Source organism: Triturus cristatus, chromosome 7 (assembly GCF_964204655.1).
Source record: "Triturus cristatus chromosome 7, aTriCri1.1, whole genome shotgun sequence".
In the NCBI taxonomy this organism is placed as follows: domain Eukaryota; kingdom Metazoa; phylum Chordata; class Amphibia; order Caudata; family Salamandridae; genus Triturus; species Triturus cristatus.
The window spans coordinates 1,701,496,851-1,701,519,352 of record NC_140590.1 but is presented as its reverse complement, the minus strand read 5'-3'; the positions used below and the strand labels follow the sequence as shown (position 1 = coordinate 1,701,519,352).

At 43.0% G+C, this 22,502-nt stretch overlaps 1 protein-coding gene across 1 annotated transcript in view; it reads right to left on the bottom strand.

Annotated features, from left to right (window-relative positions):
• Nucleotides 1–22,502, bottom strand: part of LOC146812812 (alpha-2-macroglobulin-like protein 1) — a 761,857-nt gene that overhangs the window by 303,842 nt on the left and 435,513 nt on the right. The window contains exon 23 of the mRNA XM_085615204.1: nt 15,101–15,184. Coding sequence (XP_085471330.1) covers nt 15,101–15,184 — 84 coding nt within the window. The remainder of the gene's footprint in view (nt 1–15,100; nt 15,185–22,502) is intronic.

Here is a 22,502-nt window from a genome sequence, read left to right as displayed (position 1 = left end):
TCCCAGGCATTTTGGCGTAAATTACAAAAAACATCCCTAGTTGCAGAATATTCTCGTGATAGCAAACTACAATTTGAACTAAAAAAATTAACTGCACTTTGTTTTGTTGCTCCCGATAGTGTGGACGAGTACTACACTGCAATTATAGAATCTGTTTATTATACAAGTAATGAAGAGAAATTGGCACCCATTCTAAATTATTTCGAGGACACATGGATTGGGCACCTAAGCAGATCGGGTCGCAGGAGGAAGCCACGATTCCATGTGGAGTGGTGGAACTGCTACACGAGTTGTTTAGAGGGAGAAGCAAAAACAAACAATGCCATTGAGGGATGGCATAACTCCTTCAACCACACAATTGGCAAACCTCATCCTAACTTCTACTCTTTCTTGGAAACTTTGAAGAAGGAGCAAAGTTTTCAAGAAATGAGACTAGCCCAAACACTTGCAGGTAGTCTAAACCCACGAGTAACTGTCAAAACTAAGGAAATGTCTGAGAGACTATTGGCTATTGTACAACAATTTTCGTTGTGTGTGGCTATAGACTACCTGGAAAATCTTTCTAACATTCTTTCTTTCTAAAATTAGTTTTGTACTTACTTTCTTGCTTTGCTCCAAATTTAAATATTTTTTAATTACAATTGGCATACAATGTTTTTCTAAAATTTTTTTCAAACTTACAAGTCGGGTCTCTTTTTATTTATTTTTTTTTTTTCAAATCTTCATTTTTTGCAAAACTACCAATGTGATAAAATCTACTGTTCCATAGTATTGGACCAATTTTTCTAAAACCAAACGCCAGTAGATTAATTTCAGAAAACTTCTTTATTAATTACCGGCCTAATAATTCACCAAAAATCAAACTACTAAAAATTTTACAAGTCAAGCCATTATCCAAAATGCACATTGCTGCATAAACACCAATTTATTAACAATCACTTTTTTCCAAATTTTACGAATACGTCATTATTTTTCTCTTAGAAATGAAGATCTAAATCAGTATTATTGGTTCCGAAGTTTCGAAATAAACTTTGTGAGCAGTAACTAAAAATAATTTTACAGTTACATACATTTTTGTAATGAACCAATTCATTTGCGCGACCCGACATAGGCATACATTAATGACATAAATGTGGACATGATTTAAAACATTTTCAACATCAATTAGTTATTCCGCAACCTCTCCTTATTCTTTTCTTACTATATATGTATCATTGTTAAAGGTTTAATCTATAATTAAAAGTGAAAATGTTTCCTACCTGGACGCAGATCAGCTTCCTGCTGCTTCCTCCTCCGATGCTCTTCAAAATGGCGCATTACGTCTACGCTCACGTCATGACGTCATCGCGCGCATCAATGTTTATACCGGACTATTTTTTTTAGATAATCTGTAAATAAATGTTTATAAATGTTAATAAATTATTTATATGTTTTCTAAATAATGTACATTATGTTCAAAAAATCAATAAAAATTATGACTTTTTTTTAAGTTTGTTCCAATAAAGAAATATTTAATAAACCTTATTTGTTTACTGTTATTATTTTTTTAAATTGTAATGTAATCATGTAAAATGTTATTTTTTAAATGTAAATTTACTAAATGTGTTCCTTACCTCGACTCTATTTTCTTTTTCCTTTCAAACTTCTCTTTCTGCTCCTTCTTTTCTTGTTCCGCGGGTTGTATATTCTGAAGCTGCCAAAATAAATGAAGGACAAATAAGCTCATAGACTTCAATGCAAAAGCGTGGGAATTTTTGTTAAAGTAAGTTCTATTTTCTTTGCTCTATTTTATTTTGGTTTAATTTCATGTTAAATACATTTCTAATTACTCTATTAATATTAACAATTTTTTTTTTTTTCTTTTTTTTTTTTTTAACATTTCTCATATTTTATATTATAATACTCCAAAAGTACTCTTACTTTTTTTTATTTTTTTTTTACAATCATTACATTTTAAAAAAGAAGGTTAAAAATACTCAAGTATTAATCTTTCATAATACTAATTTTTTAATCATTTTTTAAATATATTTTTTAAAAATAAATGCACTAGTATTAATATTTTATAATACTTTTCATTTTTAGAATTTTTACATATTTTTTATATAATTAATACACATTATATAATCTTTCATATTTTTAAAAATAAAGTTCTTAATATAATTATTTAAATTTTTCTTCTTTATTTTTAATACTTCTATTATTTAATATTTTTAAATATTTATTAAATAATTTGTACACATTATTTAATCTTTCATAATTTTAAAAATATAGTATAATTTTAAATAATAAAATATTACTTAATTACTTTTTATATACTCCAACAGTACTTTCTTTTTTAAAATCTTTTATATTATTTATTACATGTTTGTAATAGAAAATAAAAAATACTCAAGTATTAATTTCTCATAATACAAATCATTTATTATTAAATTTATTTTTATTTAATTTAACTTTAAAAATACTCTTTGATATTTGATTAATACTCAAGTATTAATGTTTTGTTAAACTACTCACATTTTTTAATTGTTCTAAATTAATAAATAATTTATACTCAAAAATTACTCTTTCATATTTATCAAAAAAAGTATTTAATATAAATAATACAATATTAATTAAATTAATACTCAAGTATTAATCTTTTGTTAAACTACTCACATTTTTAAATTTTTATAAATTAATAAATAATTTATACTCAAAAATTACTTTTTCATATTTATCAAATATAGTATTTAATATAAATAATACAATATTAATTAAATATTTTTCGAAACACATTTATCTTAAAAATAAAAAAAATAAAAAAATGTGTTGTAATGGTATATGCGTTGTAAAAGTACTTACCATATAACAGCATGCGTTGTAAATGCATGCGTTGTAAAAGCTTTTCCGTTGTATGCGTTGTAATGGTATATGCGTTGTAAAAGTACTTACCATATAACAGCATGCGTTGTACATGCATGCGTTGTAAAACCTTTCACGTTGTAAAAAATGCGTTGTAATAGCATAGCGTTGTAAAAGTTGCGTTGTAAAGGTTGTTTCCCCTTAATCTCCCCGTGCCTAACAAAAAAATGAATGTTTCCTCATGTAACGCAACTGGTGCTATGTAAAGCGCTTTGATACCCGATACCTTTGGGTCAAGTTCAAGCTACATAAGACTCTGTCAAAAAAAATTAAATAAATTAAAGCACTAGGACATCCTTATAGATGGTCTTTAGGCTTCTCTCAACTTATCCTTCCACTCCTGAGGAAGATTCAAATGGTCAGATTGTATGAATCAGGAGCCAAGCTGCCAAGTTAAATGTTGGAGTGCAGTAGCTGGCCGCTGAACTTGTGCAGAAGGTTCAGTCTGCAGGGTAGCCTCCTGTGTGGCCATTCTGAGTTGTGGAGATGATTTGTGAAGCACTATTGGTGCAGACACTTGCGGGCAATAAGATTTGTTCTTGCCTTCAAATTAGTTAGTGTGATGATGAGCAGGGAAATGGGAGGAAAGGCATAAAGAAAACTTGTCTGACCACGTGATCCATAGGGCATTCCCCAAAGAGCTAGGCTGGTAAAAACTTGAGGCAAAGTCTGGGCATTTTTTGTTTACTCCTTTTGGGAAGAAGTCTATTTTCGCAAAATATGGCTTGCGAAAAGGAGAGGCGTTGTTTAATACCCTTGCGAGGTCCTCTTGATTGGTTCTGCTCAGAGTGTCTGCTTGCGCATTCTGGATGCCTGGGAGATGGACAGCCATAATCCTGAGATTCCTGAACACTAGTCATTTCCAGAATGTTTGAGCTTCCAGGGACAGCACTCTGGATTACATCCCTCCCCGCTTATTCATATAATGCACGGTTGTTCTCTTGACTGTCTGAACAAGGAGAGAGCTTGTCTTGAAGGACGGAAGGAAAGCCTTCAGAGCAAGACCACTTTCAACTTCAGGAGGTTGATGTGGTATGTCGGATCCTATGGAGATCAAGGGCTTTGAATCTGAAGGAGATCCATGTGAGAAGCTCAACTGGATGGGGAGGCAAACATCTGTTACTATAATATGTATTGGAATCTCTTGATGATAGCTCATTCCCCGGAAGAGATGAGCTGGAAGACACCCCAGCTGAAAGATTTCTCTCTGTGCATCTTTAGGGTCAGTTTGTCCTCATCCCATTTTTTTGAGAGCTGGTCCTACTGAATCCCCAGGAATTGTTACAGAGGTCTGATGTTCAGGCATGCATCTGGTACCAGAACAATGTAGAATTCCACTGATCCTAGGAAAGACAATATTTGCCTCTCTGTTGGCTGGGCTGGTCTCTTCATATTGCTACAATTCAAAATAAACGTCTCTCACCGTATCTTGATAATCGTCTTTCTTCCCAGAGAAGCACTTTTTTGCTTATTGTATCCAGTACAGCTTCCAGGTAATGAAAGGGATTGCACTGGGATGGAAGAGGATTTTTCATGAATTACATGCAGTCCCAATTGGCTGAGGATGACGACAGCTATCTGGTAATATTGGTACACTTGCTGATACGTTGAAGCTTTGATTAGACAATCATCCATATAGAGGTAGACTAATATCTTAAGCCTCATGAGATGTGCTCCAATGACTGCCATGCATTTAAAGCCAGTGAAAGTATAGCTTTAAATAGAGAGGAACTACAAGGCATCCGTAAATACCTTATTGCCAGGAAATGGGATGAACTGTTTATGGAGGTATCAGAGACTAGAAAAAATGATACACCCCCTCTCTTGAGAAGTGGTATGGGTTGGCAACAATCCTTGGGTACTGATCCTAAAACAATGGGCTGGAATAGCAATTGCACACCATATCTCTTCCCCCCTGATGCATACCTTCGAACAAACAAGTACATTCTGAGCGTATCAAAGCCTCACCTCTTCAGAGCCCTATATCTTCTTTTAGATTGTAAAGCCTGTGCCCTCTCTTCAGCTTGAACCAATGGAGAATTATTGTTTTTGTTATTAACTTGTTGTTCGTAGATTTAAATATGGCATTTTCTTCCTGTTGCATTACTAATGACCCAATGGATTTTTTTATTTTTATTTTTTATTTCAAAGTATTTTATTGAATTTTTCATGCAGGTACATTTGCTTTACTGTTACAGGGTACTAGTCATGCTTTGGCTGATGTTGTCACGATTACAGGTAGGTGATATACATGTTCGACTAGCCAATCCCCCAGATGGAGTTGGGGGTAGATCTGATGCAGCACCAACATTCAGCACTTTTCTTTGCAAATTTACTTGGTCGCTTTTTTCGGGTCTGGAATGGGTTTGAGCTTGGTTTTTGGTGGTTTGGGAATACAGTTCTGTTAGAAAAGGGGGTCTCTAGTTGGCAATGGTTTGCATTTGTGTCCAAGTAGGGACCCTGCTTCTTAGTCAGGGTAAGGGGGATACACTTCTAAAGTAACCACTGCTCATCCCCTTGGTAGCATGGCACAAGCAGACAAGCTTATCTCAGAGGCAGTGTGTAAAGCATTTGTGCATGCATACAGTAACACACTGAAAAAGCTACAAATGGACACCACACCAGTTTAGAAAAAAAAAAAGCAAAACATATTCTAAACCAACAATACCAAATATGACAAAAATCCAACATACAATACTGTAAAAATAGGTGCTTTGCAAGCTAACCTTCAAATTGCAAATATAAATTGAAAACACAGTTCTTCCGAGTTGGTAGCTCCGTCTGGGGTTACTGCAATGCTGAAAACAACAAAGTCTAACAGTTCCAGCCGACCACGTTGGTGCGGGTCAGCTAAAGCGTCGTCAGTCTCGTAGACAGTACCTTTCTTGTTGCGGTCACTCCCTTTGGTATGAGTCGGTCAGGGCGACCGTCGTGGTTGTGATATGAAGTGAAAGCAGTGCAGCGTGTGGTGCCCTCACGGCATGGTGCAGGCAGCAGCTCGGTGACAGTCGTCCAACAGCATTGGTGAGACTATGCTTACGATGGGGAGTGAAGTGGTGCTCTATGTGGTGCTGGCAGGTCAGGGTGCTGGCGATGGTGCCGGTCAATGTTCGGGTCAGGCAGCTATGACGTCGGTGACGTCCGGGCAGAGTCAAGCGAGACGGTGTGGAGTGCTGTGCTCACAGCATACGGTGCAAGCAACGGCTTGGTGGCAGTTGTTCAGCAGCATAGGTGAGACCGAAAATGCAGTGTGAAGTGCGGCGGTGACTTCAGGACATGGAACCAGCCACCGACTCAATGGCAGAGTTGGCTGCTCTTTTCTTCAGCGGTGACTGAAACCAAAGGTTCCAGAGATGGTGCCCAGAAGTATGGTGACGTCTTTTCTGTTCCTGAGACTTCTCGAACAGGGGACAAGCTCTACTTCAAGCCCTTGGCGATACTTTGTCAAGTTAGATACACACACAGTTCCTCCCATTGGCAGAAACAGCTACTGCAGCCCAACTCCAGACAGCACACAGCAAAGGGGCAATACTCCTCCTCCAGCTTCTTCCAGCTCCTCTCCTTGGCAGAGGTTCCTCTTGAAGTTCAAAAGTGATCTAAAATTCAGTGGTCTTTATAGTACAACATCCTTCGTTCTCTCAAGGCAGAGAGTGTCTGTGCTCAGCAAAACCAGTTCTGTCCTCCTTGGCCCAGCTTCCTGGCAGGAGGTAGATACAGTATTGTTCGAGGCAGACCAGGTCCATTAAGGTGTGAAAGAAATCTCCTCCCACTACTCTGAATGCAGCCCAGGTCTATTCAGCTCATCCCCGACTCACCCTGGAAAGGCAGGACACACCTCTGCCCCCCAAGTGGCTGTCTTAACAGATGGAATATCTCCAGCCCCTGTCACTCCAAAGCTAGACAGTCAATACACAAACCTAGCAGAGGCACACTGGATGGCTAAGCAAGAAAATACCTACTTTCTAAAAGTGGTATTTTCAAACCCAGAATGTAACAATCTGCTTTACTAAAAAGTGTATCTTTAGAGTCTGAGTTCCGGCATACTAAACTCAATTTTCATATCTTGTTCCTGTGGGCGGTTATACTTCTAAAATGTTATCAGTAAACTCCCAATCTATCCTTTGGGACAGATAGCCTTTCAATAGTGAAAAATTAAACTGGCAGCATTTCACAATCAGGACATGCTACACACATCAGGGCATGTCCTGCCTTTCACAAACACTGCACCCTGCCCACAGGGGTACCTTGAGGCTACCTTAAGGGTGACTCACATGTAAGAAAAGGGAAGTATAGGGCCTGGCAAGTGGGTGACCTTGCCAGGCTGACATGGCAATAGGAACTGCACACGGGCACTGCACTGGCAGGCCTGAGACCCTTTTGCAAGGTTGCTTGTGTGGGTGGCACAATCTGTGCTGCAAGCCCACTAGCAGCATTTGGTTTACAGGCCTTATGGTGCACTGTTCTAGGGACTAAGAAGAAAATCAAATAAGCCAAATGTGGACATACCAATCTGATATAACAATTAACACAGAGAGCATATTCACTTTAGCACTGACCAGCATTGGTAAAGTGCCCGGAGTCATAAAACCAACAAAAACAGGGTCAAAAAAGGAGGGTAAAAAGTCTAGGGATAAACACACTGGACAAGCCAGGTCTAACAAGTTTTATTCATTCATTAGGAATTGGGACCTTTTTGACAGCCTGTTTTTGAAAGAGGATGGAGACGTCATTCTGAAGTTGCTCCCAATGAAAAGGGAATGATTTCTTTGATGTAACTGTTGGTGGAAGATACTTGAATATAAGAAAGTATCCATTTTGCAGAATATTCAGAGCCTATTTGTCGCTAGTTATGGTATTCCACTCGACCAGGTAAGATGTAATGCTTCCCCCCACAGCAATGGATAATGGCAGAGGGTGAAATCAGAGCTCATTGTTTGCCCCCAGTGGCCGGTTTAGTGGCTGGGGCAGACTGTTGGTGACCTCTTCTGCCTCGAGATTGATGTCTATGCAGTTGATGCCTCTGATAATGTTGTTGTTGAATTTGAGGCCATTTAGAGGTTTGAACCCTCTGGGGATAATATCGGTGGTTGTAGGGTTTAAAGGAATGGGTCCTGCATTCCTTTCTTTTCACCAATCCAACTGCACATAAAGTGTCTTGTTCTGTTTTTTATGTGAGATATCTTATAGTCACAATGTAATGCAAACAATGTGTTCCCCAAAAAGGGGGGATCCAAAACCTGTGTTTTGTCTCTGATTTAAGTCCTGTGATTCTGAGCGAAGTGTAACGACTAAAAGCCAAACCATGACAATATCCATGGGCTGCTATAAGGGATTTATCAGCTGCAGCACTTATGACTTGGTTGGAAACTATCATTGCTTTATTTATGATCTGTTTGAAGTCTTCATGTCTGTCTCTTGGAAGGTCATCTATGAAGAATTGCAGAAAGTGCAGAGTGACCTAGCACACCTCTCTAGAAGTGCACAAGTGCTCACTGCTTCATAGTAGCGGCAGATGTGCCACATTCTTCGCTTCCAACTGAACCAGGTTTTTACTCTCATTGTCTGATGGTGCTGTGGAGTGATGCATGAGAGCAACTAACACTATCACAGAGTCAGGTGGTCTGTAATACTTCTGTAGACAAGAAGAAGCCACCTTGACAGAGGCCAGTGTCAAGAAAAGATCCATGGCCAATTCAATGAGGCCTGGGACCAGAGAAAGTCATGGCCTTGAGACGGTATGTTTGTTTAATGTCTCCAACATTACAGATGAAGAAAACTTCTTGGCATCTCTTATAAGGACCTCCTGGAAGGTATTGATGTCATCCAGAGCAGATATCCTCACTGGAGAAGAATTTGCATGTGTAGGTGAGGAATGGCCAGAGGATGTGGTATTGTGATAAGACCACATGGGAGACCTGGAATGGAATGTACCCCTTTACATCGAATGCGCTACAAAGCATTCCATTACAACGCAGTCGTTACAACTACCGCATTGTTACAACGCGAACCACTACATCGCAAGTCGTTACAACGATTTGCTGTGGGGGGTGTGCTGGACTTAGGAATTGTATAATTTACTATTCCTCCTTCAGTTTGTGCAACAGCAGGAAAGGTGTTGGATTGTAAATTCAACACCTTCTGCCCCCTACAGCAAGTCGTTGTAACGACTTGCAATGTAATGGTTTGTGTTGTAACAATTCAGTCATTGTAACAACTGCTTTGTAATAGAATGCGTTGTAGCGCATTCGATGTAAACGATGTCACCCCCTGGAATGGTATTGGTGACAGTGATATCTCGAATTTGACCTAGACCCATGGTCAAGTTTTTACCTTCTGACCTTCTCACTTTTTTGAAGCTTTTGCTCTCTACCTCGCGCGAGCCTCCTCATCTGGTCGGCTTTGGGTTCAGTGGTGGCAACATCGCTTACCACAATGCCTCGTTCAACTCCTGGAAATCTCATTGACGAAGAAAACATCCAGTGCTTCAGTGGCATAAACATAAATCTCAGGCTGAATTGCGGTTTGACATCAGCCGTTTGACTCTCGACGACAGGTCGGTCACCTTTAGGGGTGGGTGGAACTTGCAGAGCTTTCCTCTATAGAATTCCACGGAGTTCCAGAAAAACTCCACAAGATTCCATGGAGTTCCGCCCACCATGGAGTAAGTAGCTGCTTGGCCAGAAATTACAAATTAGGTAAGAATGTATCACCAGCTGGATGTTCTCTTGCCACCAGTAACATCACAGGTGATTGAAGTGCAGTACATTTAACCCTTTCAGCGCTCATGACGGAACCACTCCGTCATGAGCCACGGGTGCCGTGTCCTCGTGGTTCCATCATGCTGCAGCCGTTGGCCGCCGCTCCTCCCACGCTGCGCTGATTCCCCGCCTGTGCGGGCGATTAGCGCAGTGTGCGGAGTCATGACGGAACCACTCCGTCATGAGCACAGATCAACCGTGGCTCATGACGAAGTGGCTCCGTCATGAGCACAGCCCCACCGCGCTGCCCCCAAACCCCCCCCCAGCACTGCGGCGGAATTCCCGCCGCAGCCAAGGGGTTAAAACAACCATTACATTTTCAATTGTATCATACAAACGCAGAAAAGCTGTACTGTTTGACGAAATTTGTATGCTTTGCTCTTATCCCTTCCTGCTGTAACTAAGATTTGGTTCACGTACTTCGGTGCTTAAAATCATCTGCAGTTCTAAGAGCTCTGCAACATGACAGCATAACAGTCATTAGCAGTGGATGCAGACCCAGCTGGTAAATGTCAGACACATGTCAATTCAAATGACTGTTTCTATTTTAGCTATGTGTGTGTCTGCGTGCTCTGCATGCACAGCTTGTTTTACGATACGCCTCTTCCCTTGTTTCTCTACCTGAGAACTGTCAGTGACAAGCGGCATGTCACAACTAAAAAAATAAAGAACACCCCCCAATTTTATCATTGATCGCCCTTTGTCAGGACTTAAACACTTGTCCTGAAGGCGCCTTTGAGGCAAGCAACAGCACGAGTGAGATATAGCACCCGGCTGCAAACTTTTCTTCTCATACACTAAAAAATACATTAATTCTCTCGTATTGCTTCTTTATTGCTTTTTCCATCATATTAAATGATATGTCGGTGATATATATGACATTGATTATATCTATACTGATGAATGCTTATTTATCTATTTATTTATTGTGTAACTCTCTTTTTGGTTGTATTGCTTATTATGGTATTTTAATTGTTTATATTCTCTCAAACTAATAAAGATATTATAACAAAAAAAATACATTCATACCTATACTTGGAACTTGCCTTTGCATCCCCTACAGGCGCTCAGCAGCCATCGGGGACACCAGCTGCTTTCCTCCTGCTCCACTGCCCCCGCAGGTAAAAACCACAGAAGCATGAAACATTGGAGAAAGCCAGAGATGTTTTCCTCCTCAGCATCCGCCACAGGTGCTGCGCACCCTCAGAAGACACTAAAAGCTTGCTTCCTTCTCCCGCCAGTAATGCAAGCTGGAACTCAGAAGTGCAGGCATGCAAATTCTCCAAAGTCCTGCACTGGGTCAGAGATCCAACTTGCTCCCATGTACTGTACAGAGAGATATTCATTGAATAAGGGGGTGTCTATATCGTGCTGCACAGATGATGTCTTGGGTGAGAAGGAATATTTGAAGCATGACACACCAGTAGGGTAGTTCAAGGGCACACTACCCTTCTCAGTACCGCACACAGAAGATGCTCCCCTGCACTTTCCTTTTAATGGACCCAGCATTCCCCGGGAGCTGGGACATCACAAACCCAACGGTGACACAGACAGGGCCCTTTAACTCACCACTTTCAAAATACTCTTTCACCCAGCCTCTATAACTTCACTTCCAGGATGTAAGCCCTCTCATTGGGTGATTTCAAAAAGAGACTTAAGATGCGGGACATTTCCTCAGGGTGTGAAACGAGGCTTGGAATGTATGCTTGAGTTACTCTCTCACAATCCGTCCCCGGGGTTGGCGAAGTAAACCCTACCACGCTGTGGAGGGCGGAGTTTTTGCTGCACTCCAAACAGAGCACAGAGTAGCAAAACTCTGCAAACTCCGCTGGTGGAGCAGAGTTCACAGTCCATCCCTAGTCACCTTTTAGAGTTTTTTGCCAAATATTCTCCAGATCTTCTCAAAATCTGGATCTTTTTTCAGAAGGTCCTTTTGGGGTTTCAAAGTGTCCTTGGGATTCGGAGACAACGTCATTCACAATGCATATGACCAAATCCTTTCAAGTCCAATTGAACATGGTTATTTGGTTTCTTTTTGCAGGAGATAATGCAGGTGAAGTTATTTTAATATGTTGCTTTTAGGGAGTCCACTCCTTCACTTTTCAAAGCCAGGCAAAGTCCTTAGGGCTGTAGTTCCAATGTGTGCAGCAGGTGCAGTCATTCAGAGTGCAATCCTCTTGGTGCAGGTGAATGTTACAGCAGGACAGTCCTTCTTCTTCTTGTAGTTTCAGGCAATGATCTGAGTTGCTGGACAGCTCTCCCATATGTTTCCAGTGTTCTTGGGTGGCAAGCAGGGGGCAACCTGACAAATGGGGTACGGGGTGCCACCTTGAAGTATGCCATCTTCCTCCAAAGTGTGGCATATTCTTGTCCCAGAAAATACTGTTCTTTTAAATGCCAACATGGAGAAACTCTCTCCTGGAGGTTCAGATCTGGCAAAGCCAACCCACTGGTATGGCTAAGTTACCCTGACATTCTCCTTCCAGCCCCTCTGTCATTTATCGGGGCTCCTGCCTGGCTGGGGGCGCAGGATGTAGGAATGAGCCTATATCCTGCCCTAACTGTTATTCCCTCTTGGAAGACCAGTGTGGCTACCACACCCCCATCATGGCTTTGGCTCTGCAGCTGCAGATCTCCTCTCACCAGATGTCCTTTGTCTCTATGCAGGTCACTTCACACCTCATCAAAGCAGTTTGGCTCAGCCGGTCAAAGGCTGGCCAATCAGGAGAGGAAGCTGGAAGGCTGGGTTTGGGTTCATTGGGAAAGAACGTTCTATTTCTTCTTTTATGTGATAGTTATAATAAATCTAACCTTGGTAAGTTGGTGGATTTAATCTATCTTTTTAATATTTAGAAGTATACTTTTAGCTCACTCCTATCAATAGTTATACTTTATTAAAGTATTCCCATGTTAGCCCATCGAGCCAATGTGCTACAATGGGAAAAAGCGAAATAGGCAGTTTTTCTCTCCCTACAGCATATAAATGTCTTTTATAATGTCCCTGCATATATGTACAAGGCACCCTATCCCTGGGGCACCTAGGGGAGTCCTTAGGGGTGACATATATGTACAAGTAAGGAAGTTTAAGACTTTGGAAGTCCCTTTAATTCCAAAGTCAAATTTGCATATAGTGTAATTTTAAAAGCTACTCTGCAAAGCAGGACAGCCTTTAAAATGACAGCAGGTAGCACAGCAGTGCGTACTTCAGTGCATTAAGTCTGCCGGGTCTCTAAACCTACATGCCCTACCATATACTAGGGGCTTACGGCTAGGTTGCCATACCAATTGTAATTACAACTAATTACCATATTGCTTTTACACAGGGCACTGGCTCTGGGTCTGGTTATCTTAGCGCAGAGTACAATCAGACTCAGAAAAACAGCTTTTAGTAGTCAAAATGGGGGCAAAAAGTGGGGAGACACTGCAAAAAGCCCTGGTTTCTCACATCTTAGTAGATGTGTCAGTGGAGTCATTGGAGCACAGGTCCATTAGGCATGGCTGGAGGAGTTTTCATAGGAATTACCAGTGAAGGCAGAGAAGGAAACTGTGCAGGTGGCTGACGAGGTGGAGTAGTTAGTTATAGTTAATTACGCCTGGAATACTCTGAGTCAGATTCAGATGGAACCTGTGCACTTTATCCTCGAAAGCCACTCTGCTGTCTCTTTTCTGCAGCGTTGGAATGTCTTGATAACTTTGATCACAGCCGGTAGCGGCAAACTGCTACATCTGTTCGATGTGTCAAAGTTGTCTTTAGATCTTCTTCATGTGCTCCTGTCATATAATGCATACTGAAACAGGAAAATGTAAATAAAGAGCAGTAAAAAAAAAAACATCTCCACAATAAACCATGTCTTGAAGTTGACAAACCCTTTGACTTTGATGGTCTCTTTCTCCAGGATGCCCTATGAGTCCACGACGTCAACTCTGCTCTCGATGGCAAGAAAGTTTGTGCTGCTACACCTATTCTCAACATTGATGTTCCCAATGTTGAACTGGGATGCCATTTCTCATTTTGCCTTGTCGTTTTAGATCTCCAAGTACGGGAGTTCCCCGAGGTAAGGTGGGGGCACTGAGAGAGGGACTAGACTCTCCTTGCCCTTTGGATGTCTTTCCAGCCAGGGATTTATGACTTTTTCTAATTTCTTATTGGCCGTGTCAGCTAATCTTCTCACACTCTCTCAGGGTGTACCTGAAGGAGTAGCAGTGACTACATCTTCTGGGGGTCATGAGAATCTGGTAACATAGGCTGCAGATCAGGTGAGGATGTGTTTTGGCCATATTCTGAATTGAGAAAAGAAGGGTGCCCCTGCAACAAAATGACTTGCTTAGAGCATGGATAATAACAATGAGTTTCAAGGGGTAACTTAAGCAAGTACATTTAAAAATCCTAATTGAGGGCACAAAAAATGACACAGCAAAAATATCTATTGATAGCAGAAATTGAGAAATCTATTAAATCAATGAAAAACAGTATCACTGTGTTTATAAGCTCAATAATTAACAATACAAATATAAAAATAATTTAAATGACCTACATTGCAATCAACAGACATACTCATGCTCATACATACATGCAACCATTCCTCCCCCTGCTAATTAATAATATATAGTGAAAATGCACAATATTTAATTGACCTTAGTACACAATGGAACAGAAAGTATACAATATATTGATAATTACAAATAGTGTACATTATTGTAGCCAAGAGACAGAAATAGAAAATGTTATGATGTTCTATGCGCGTTTCGGCCTGTGGCCTTCATCAGGAAGCCACAGGATTAATCAAAGTAATGTCAAGGGTTAATGGTATCTCCTATGGACCATTGTAGAATCTGGGGTCAAGGGAATGGTGGGTTGCATTGACTGTCCATCTTGGGGATATATTTAGGGAGTCGAGTTATGGCAAGTCCATAGATTTAAGGCATATACGTAATCAAAATACGAGGTCTGTGCCTTGAGGCAAAGATACTACACAAATAGTGACTTTGGAAAAAGTGCTCTGGGATTCCCGCATGTGAGTGGGACTATTCGCGTATGGTTATCGATGAGGATTCCCTGAAGCAGAACTAGTATTTCAATTTTGTTGAAAACCCCAATTTGAGCCCAGTTAGGATTAAAACAGGATTTAGAATGAGGTCCTCTGTAGGGAAAGCCACACCAGAGTGAAGCAAGTCTCAAGATGGCAATGTGTGCTTTTCAAATATGGTCGGTAGTCATATCATACACATGCCAAGGACTCAATAGACATATAGGAACACTACACTTTCTGCCCTACAACTGAACCCTCCAGGAAGAATGCTATTGGGACAATTTGTATTCAGCAGTGAAAATAAACATGGAAGATATATAAATAAATTACATTCTAAAACTGAAGCTGCCACTGCCTCTAAACGGCAAATTGTTGGTGTGTAATTTCCAAAATTATCATAGAAGTGCTTACCCAGTACTGCCACCTCAGCTCGGGCAGAACCCGCAATCACGTTTAGAGGGGGCGAGAGAGGGAAAACAGAAGAAACAGAAGAACCTGAAAAACAGAAGAAAGATAAAAGAAGAAATCATCGGACTTAATCACATTGTAATGGCAAAAAATTAAGCATTTGTGGATATATGTGGGTGCAATTGAGATTTAACCAACACCAAGAAGGGAGAAAATTCATTCAGTTCCTGAGTGCATGTGTTGTCTATTCAAAACCTACAGAGGATCTATAAGAGGATTAGGGGCGGGTGTGAAAGCCCACCTCAATTGATAATCACAATCTTTGTCAGGGTGAATCACAAAAGTCACTAAATAAACCCATGCTAGACCCCCTGGTAACGATGGTACAGAAAAGCCAGGCTTAAGTTAGAGGCAATAAGTAAAGTATTTATACAGTACTCAAATAGTAATGAAGTAAAACAAACCAATTTAGATAAACATTGAATATTTTAATAAATAAAATGACAGCAAAACAACAAAAATCCTAAGGGTAAAATCACAGGTATGAATTTTTAAAGTGTGTATTTAAAAGTAGCTCTTAAAAGCACCAAGCGCCAACCACAGGCAACCGGTCTTACAGGTTGGGCACAAGGGTAAGGTTTAAGGCAAACTGAGAGGGAGCGTGGGTCAGATAGAAGGACAAGATTCATCCTAGTCACAAAGTTACCTTTAATCCTAGAAACTTTTATGGCATTAGAAAGTCTTCAGTGGGGCCATGAAGCCGACTGGATCTGAGGAAGGGCACAACGATGACGGGAAGCTGCTCCAGTCTTGTATATTAGTTAGACCCATGAAGGAACGCTGCCATTTTCCACCATGTGCACATTTCTTACATTGCCTTTCCATTTCACACAATAACCTTTTACACACATTTGCATTTGTGACAACACTGGATTAGTTTCTCTGAAACTGCATCACTTACAGATTCCACTTCGAGAGGCCTTTATGCGACTCCTTGGACACTATGTTCAAGACCTCAAAACGCGTTGTGCAAATGTCGTTCTATTTTTTATCAACGAGGCAACATGGCTATCTATAGATCATAACAATGCTGACTTGACCAGGATTCGCAAGGATGCTATTCCTTCTAAATAAACAAGTATTTCCGGGGTTAGTCAGAGGACTGCTCTTCTGACATTGGCGAGGTCTCTACACGCTGAAGCTTTGGCCCAGTAGCTTGCTGATATCTCTGTGAAGGGTGTCCAGCTTGTGACCACGACGAGGACTTACATTCTTTCTTTCAGGTAACCAGGGTTGGATCATCCAGAACCGCGATTCTTGGCAGAACACATATACATGCCCTAGACACCTAGGTTAGAGACTACATAGTAGAAGAATGCCAGATTTCTATATTGTGTTATAATGCCTGCATATATACATTTACTTAGCACGATGGCGGAACTTTTAATTCTGTTCACTGTCCTGGTACTTCTAATCACTTTCATTTGATTCTGTCTATTGATCATTGCAGAACATATATTTTATGCAAGAATCACTTTGGTTCAATAAACATTGAAAATGTCCCACTGTGTATTCCTTGTATATTTTTCTGAGAAGAAGAAGAGGGCACAAGTGACTGGGCAAAGGGGTTCTAAACCTGTTACCACGATCTCTGGGGGATCGGACTTGTCATATTCAGTGGTTGTCCAATTTAGTGGTCGGCAGAACAATTTGCTACCCGCCTAGGTTTAGGGGTACTTGTGGCGCTGTGAGCTAGCTCGGCTACCGGACAACATATCCTGAGGGGTGCATAGAATCTGTATGGTACCATCACAACGGTTATGCCGTCCACAAACGCACCATTCCAACCATAGGGTGGAAATTACATGACACTAAGCAAAGTCTCAAGATGTTTGGATGCTGCTTGGCACTGAGCCCATTGAAGCTGTCTATCAGGTGGTGCCTAGTGTGGTCCACCACCGAACTCCAAGAAGCGAAGCGCTCCTGCAGACGCCTCGAGAAAACCTGGCGAAACCAGAAAACCACGGAAGATCTGAAGAGCTACAGGAACGCCCTTAATGAATACCACCAGCTCATAAGAGACACCAAGCGGACTTTCATCAATAACAAAATCCACACCAATGCAACCAACGCCTCTTCAACGTCATACAGCAATTCAACAAACCCCCCAGCGAGGCCACGGACATCACACCATCCCAGGAACTCTGCAACAAGCTCAGCTCCTACTTCCATCTGAAAATCAAGGCCCTCTACGACAACTTCTGCGAACAAACTCCAGACACAACCCCCCCCCACCGACAAAGAGTCAACCATCACAACCTGGAACCTTGCCACTGTCAAACACACCACTGTGACCATGATGAACACCCACTCAGGAGCCCCCACGGATCCCTGCCCGCCGCACATCTACAACAGGGCTGCCGCCACCATCGCATCTGAACTAGGACGGACAATCAACACCTTCTTCGAATCCGGCATCTTATAAGATGAGTGGAAGCAGGCCGAAGTCAAGCCGCTCCTCAAGAAGCCCATAGCCGACCCAACGGACCTGAAAAACTACCGCTCAAACTCTCTCCTCCCGTTCGCTGCCAAAGTCAACGAAAGACTCGTAAATGCTCAGCTGACCGCCTTCATCGGAGAGAACTCCATCCTAGACTCCTCTCAGTTTGGATTCCGCAGCAACCAAGCACTGAGACCGCACTCCTCTCAGCGACCGATGACATCCGCATGCTACTTGACCAGGGCCACACTGCGGCCCTCTTCCTACTAGACCTCTCCGCAGCTTTTGACACTTCTCACATCGCACCCTCACAGCCAGACTTCACGACGCTGGGATACAAGGATCCGCCCTCAACTGGATCCGATCTGGCATACGACTGCCGGCAGCAGATCATTCTCCCACCTCACCGCCAAGACTTGGAACACCCTCCCTACCCGCCTGCGACAGAATCAGGACCTGCTGACCTTCAGGAGACTTCTCAAGACCTGACTATTCGAGCAGTAGCAGCACCCCCCCAGCGCTTTGAGACCCTCACGGGTGAGCAGCGCGCTCTACAAATGATTGATTGATTGATTGATCCTTTCTTGCCGGAAGAACCCAGAGGATCAGACTCCCTCCCTTCCTCTCCAAACCTACAGAGATGAACTGCGGAGTACCCCAGGGATCGTCTCTCAGCCCCACTCTCTTCAACATCTACATGGCCCCACTCGCTGCTATCGTCAGACAGCATGGGCTCAGCAAGGTATCTTATGCCGACGACACCCAGCTCATCCTCTCCCTCACCAAGAACCCCGAAGACACCAGACTCTGTTTCCAGGAAGGAATGAAGGACGTCGCAACCTGGATGAAAAGCAGCTGCCTGAAACTCAACTTGGAGAAGACTGAGGTCCTCATCCTCGGACCACCCACCTCCTCTTGGGACAACACCTGGTGGCCCTCTGCCCTCGGGAGTCCACCCACCCCTACAAACCACGCACGGAACCTCGGCATCATCCTTGACTCCTGCCTCAGCATGACCCACGAGATCAACTTCATCACCTCCACCAGTTTCAACTGCCTTCGCATCCTCCGTAAGACCTTGAAAAGGGTGCCCCTGAATGCAGAAAAATCGTCACCCATGCACTCATAACCAGCAGAATGGACTACGGCAACGCCGTCTATGCCGGAATCAACAGAATTCTCCTACACCAGCTCCAGACCATCCAGAACACCGCAGCCAGGCTCGTCCTCGGGCACCACACGGCACGAAAACATGAACCAACACCTACGCAACCTCCACTGGCTCCCCGTTGAGAAGAGAGTAACCTTCAAACTGCTCACCCAGGCCTACAAAACCATCCAACATCGGACCCAAATACCTCAACGACAGAGTCTCCTTCCACGTACCCACAAGGAACCTCCGCTCTGCCGACCTCGCCTTGGCAGAAACCCCCGCATTCGTAGAACCAGAGCAGGCGGAAGAGCCTTCTCCTACGTCGAAGCCAAAGCCGGACTGAGCTCCCAATCAGCATCAGACACGCCCCCACCCTGCACACCTTCAGGAAGAACCTCAAGACCTGGCTCGTTGACTGAACCGGAGCTGCAGCCCCCTTCTTCCCCAGAGCCTAGAGACCCTCATGGGTGAGTAGCGTGCTTTATAAATTCCTGATTGATTGATTGATCAGTTGCTATTGCTTCCAGAAACTCCTGGAGATTCCGGTACACTATAGTGACCTCTGCCGTGCTGTTGAGGAGAGTCACCGCCCACCTCCTGTTCAGCAGGAGAGTTCTCAGTGTTTGTGGTATATTGTGTGGTTATAGCCCCAACCTTCTTTTCTGAAATTGGGGCTTAAATTGAGGAGGTTTTTCCCCCTTTTTTTTTCCTCATGTCAGATGAGTGTTGTGAGTGCCTTGTGTTTTTTTTTAACTTATGTTTATTGAAGATATCGGTCAGTACAATCAGGAAAATACAGCAAAGCATCATCATCTTAGTATTACGAGAAGAGTCTAAGCTCCATACAGCCTTTTAACAGCATCTTCTAGTATAAAAGCACAATATCACCATGTCACTCGTGCATAAGTCAAACTTAGGGTTCATAACAAAGAAAACAGCCAAAAAGGGCAAGAGGGGGGGAGTAGACTGAGCTCCTCACTTTACGCTGTGCAAGCAATGCATTGCCAACTTCCATCAGTCTGCTCCATTGTCATCAGGTCTGCTTACCAGCGGGGGAACTGGGGGGGAGACCAGCTCTCATCCTGCGTTCGCAGCCGCAGGTAGGTCTGCAAAGGGCATCAAATATCTCAGGGTCATGCCTGGGCAGGCATAATGTCCCAGTAAGCTATCAGTTGGCCCTGGCAGAACACTGCGTCCCAAAGCCAAACCTCTAACCGAGGAGCTTGAGGCCCCCTAGCACATCGCTATGCGTTGTTTACCAAGCAGCAGGAGCAGTGAAATTAATTTCCTTTTGTCTACAGGGACGCTCCCACTTATGCCAGCAGTGCAGTCAAAGGGGAGTGCTACAAATGCAAATCTACCATTTCTTCTATTGCATCAACGATAGTCCCCCAGTAACAGCTAATGTCGGGGCAGTCCCAAGAAAGGTACAGGAAGGTCATGCAGGGAGCCATGTACCTAATGCATCGCGCATCCTCAATCAGACCTACCCTGTGCAGCCATTCTGGCATCCTATATAATCTATGCAAAAATGTTAAATGAATCAAGCGCAGCCTGTAGTTAGGGAACAGTTCTTTAGCCTGAGCAAAACAGAATCACCACTGTTCCTCCGATACAGTTGAACCCAGCTGGATCTCCCATTCCTGTCACGCCCTAGGAACACACACCGGCACTGTACGTTACATTTCAGTATATAGTAGTAGTAATTATCAATTTGCGAGGAGATGAATTCTTCAATAATCTTCCCAGTACCCGAAGTCTGGGTGGCGCTATTGGATATGAAGCAAAGTCGGCACTCAGGGTAGCCCAGAGCTGATAATGGATACATCTGCCCAACACACTGAGTTCTGTTCGCTCCAGAGCTTGTTGGGGTGCAATAAATATTCCCTCTGGGAATTCATCTCCCATTGTGGTAAGCTGAAGTCTCCTCAATCTATCACAGGCTCCTGCATCCCGAGAAAAAGAATGTCTAATTAGAGGTACAGAGGGGGCGAATAACACCTCCAACCGTGCTTTCCAGCACAGTTCATACCAGGCGCATACAGTGCAGCCGACCGTGTCCACTCTGGCCCGCCGCCTAGATTGGGCCCTGTAAAGGACCATATGTAATAGATATGGTGCCGCTTGGTCATGTTCTGGTGCAGTGTGCGCCATGAATTGCGTGGGGTACACTGTGACATTGTATTGTGCCTTTAAGCAGTAAAGAATATCCTTCTAGTATCGTTCCATGTGGAACGTCTGTCTAAGAATGTATATAGAGATTCCATGTGATCGTGTTTTCTTCTTCCATTGAAGACACTACATACACCCGGTGGAATCTAAATTGGGCCTGTGTGCAACTATAATAAATATCCATATCTAGCGCGCCGAGTCCACCCTGCTTGAAGGGAAACGTCAATGTCTCCCGAGAGGCCCTGGGTTGTTTCCCCGCCCATGTCAATGTGATCATGTCCGAGGGTAGTCTATGCCTGAAATTGCTGTTAAGAAGGAGTGGGAGATTAATGAATAGATAAAAACATTTGAGAAGAATAACAATTTTAGCAATGGCTAGACAGCCCACCAAGGACAGTGGTATTCCTGTCCACTGCTTCAGATGACTCTCCAGCCAGTCTATAAGCCAGCCATAGTTGGATTACCATAGTAACTCAACATCTCGGTTTAGCCATATTCCTAGGTATTTCACTGGATCCTCCCCACAGCAAAGGGGGAACTCGGATCGAAACTGCATAGTGGTCTACGTTAACTAGAAAATAACCAACTTTGCCCAGTTAATGAATATGCCTGATAACCCTCTGAATCTAATGAATTCTCTAATCAAAGGATCTAAGGTCTCAGCCGGACGTTTCACATATAGAGTAACATCATCCGCACACAAGGAGACAATTATCACCCGGGGTGTGAAAGCTAGACCTCGGTGTGCATGGTGCTATCTGAGGCGTGCCGGCAAATGTTCCATGGCCATGGTGAAGTGGATTGGGGAGAGTGGGCACCCCTGCCTCCTCCCCTGAGAGACCCGGAACGGGGGAGTTATCACCCCATTAATCCAAAGCCTTGCGGTGGGTCTTGAATATAGGAGGGCAACCATCTGAATGAATTTAGGACTGATCCCCAGGCAGGCCAAGAGCACAAATAGATACGGCCATTCAAGGGAGTCAAACGCCTTGGTGGCGTCTAAGAAGATAGCGGCCACTTGCAGCATTGGATCAATCTCTTGCTTTGTGGCAAAGATGGTGCGTAAGTTGTTCATTGTAACCCTACCCGGAACAAAGCCCGACATATCTGGCCGCATTATGAGAGGCAGCAAAGGGAGGAGTCACGAGGCAATAAGTTTGGCCAGAATGTTGTTGTCCAGATTGATCATGGACAGCAGTCTGTAGGATTCACAGCTCTGTGGATCCTTATCAGGTTTTAGGACCGTGATGATGAGCACTTCTCTAAATGATGGGGGCAGCTCCCCCCTTACCAGTTACTTCCTTTACATATTTATGAGATGCAGGCATAGTAGTGCCGCAAATTTTTTAAAGAATGCAGCCAAAAGACCATCCAGGCTGGGAGCTTTATCTCCCGGAAGAGGTCTGATTGCCTGGATCACATCCTCCTCCATAAACGGCGCATCTAGAGCACGTCGGTGCATATGGAGCGCTATATTGAATCAAAAAAGTATCACGATCAGGAGGGGCCAGCAGTTGTTTGGCCTCATGCAGAGTGGAATGAGATCATTTCGTCCTGTACTGCTTCTTGACCTGCAACCG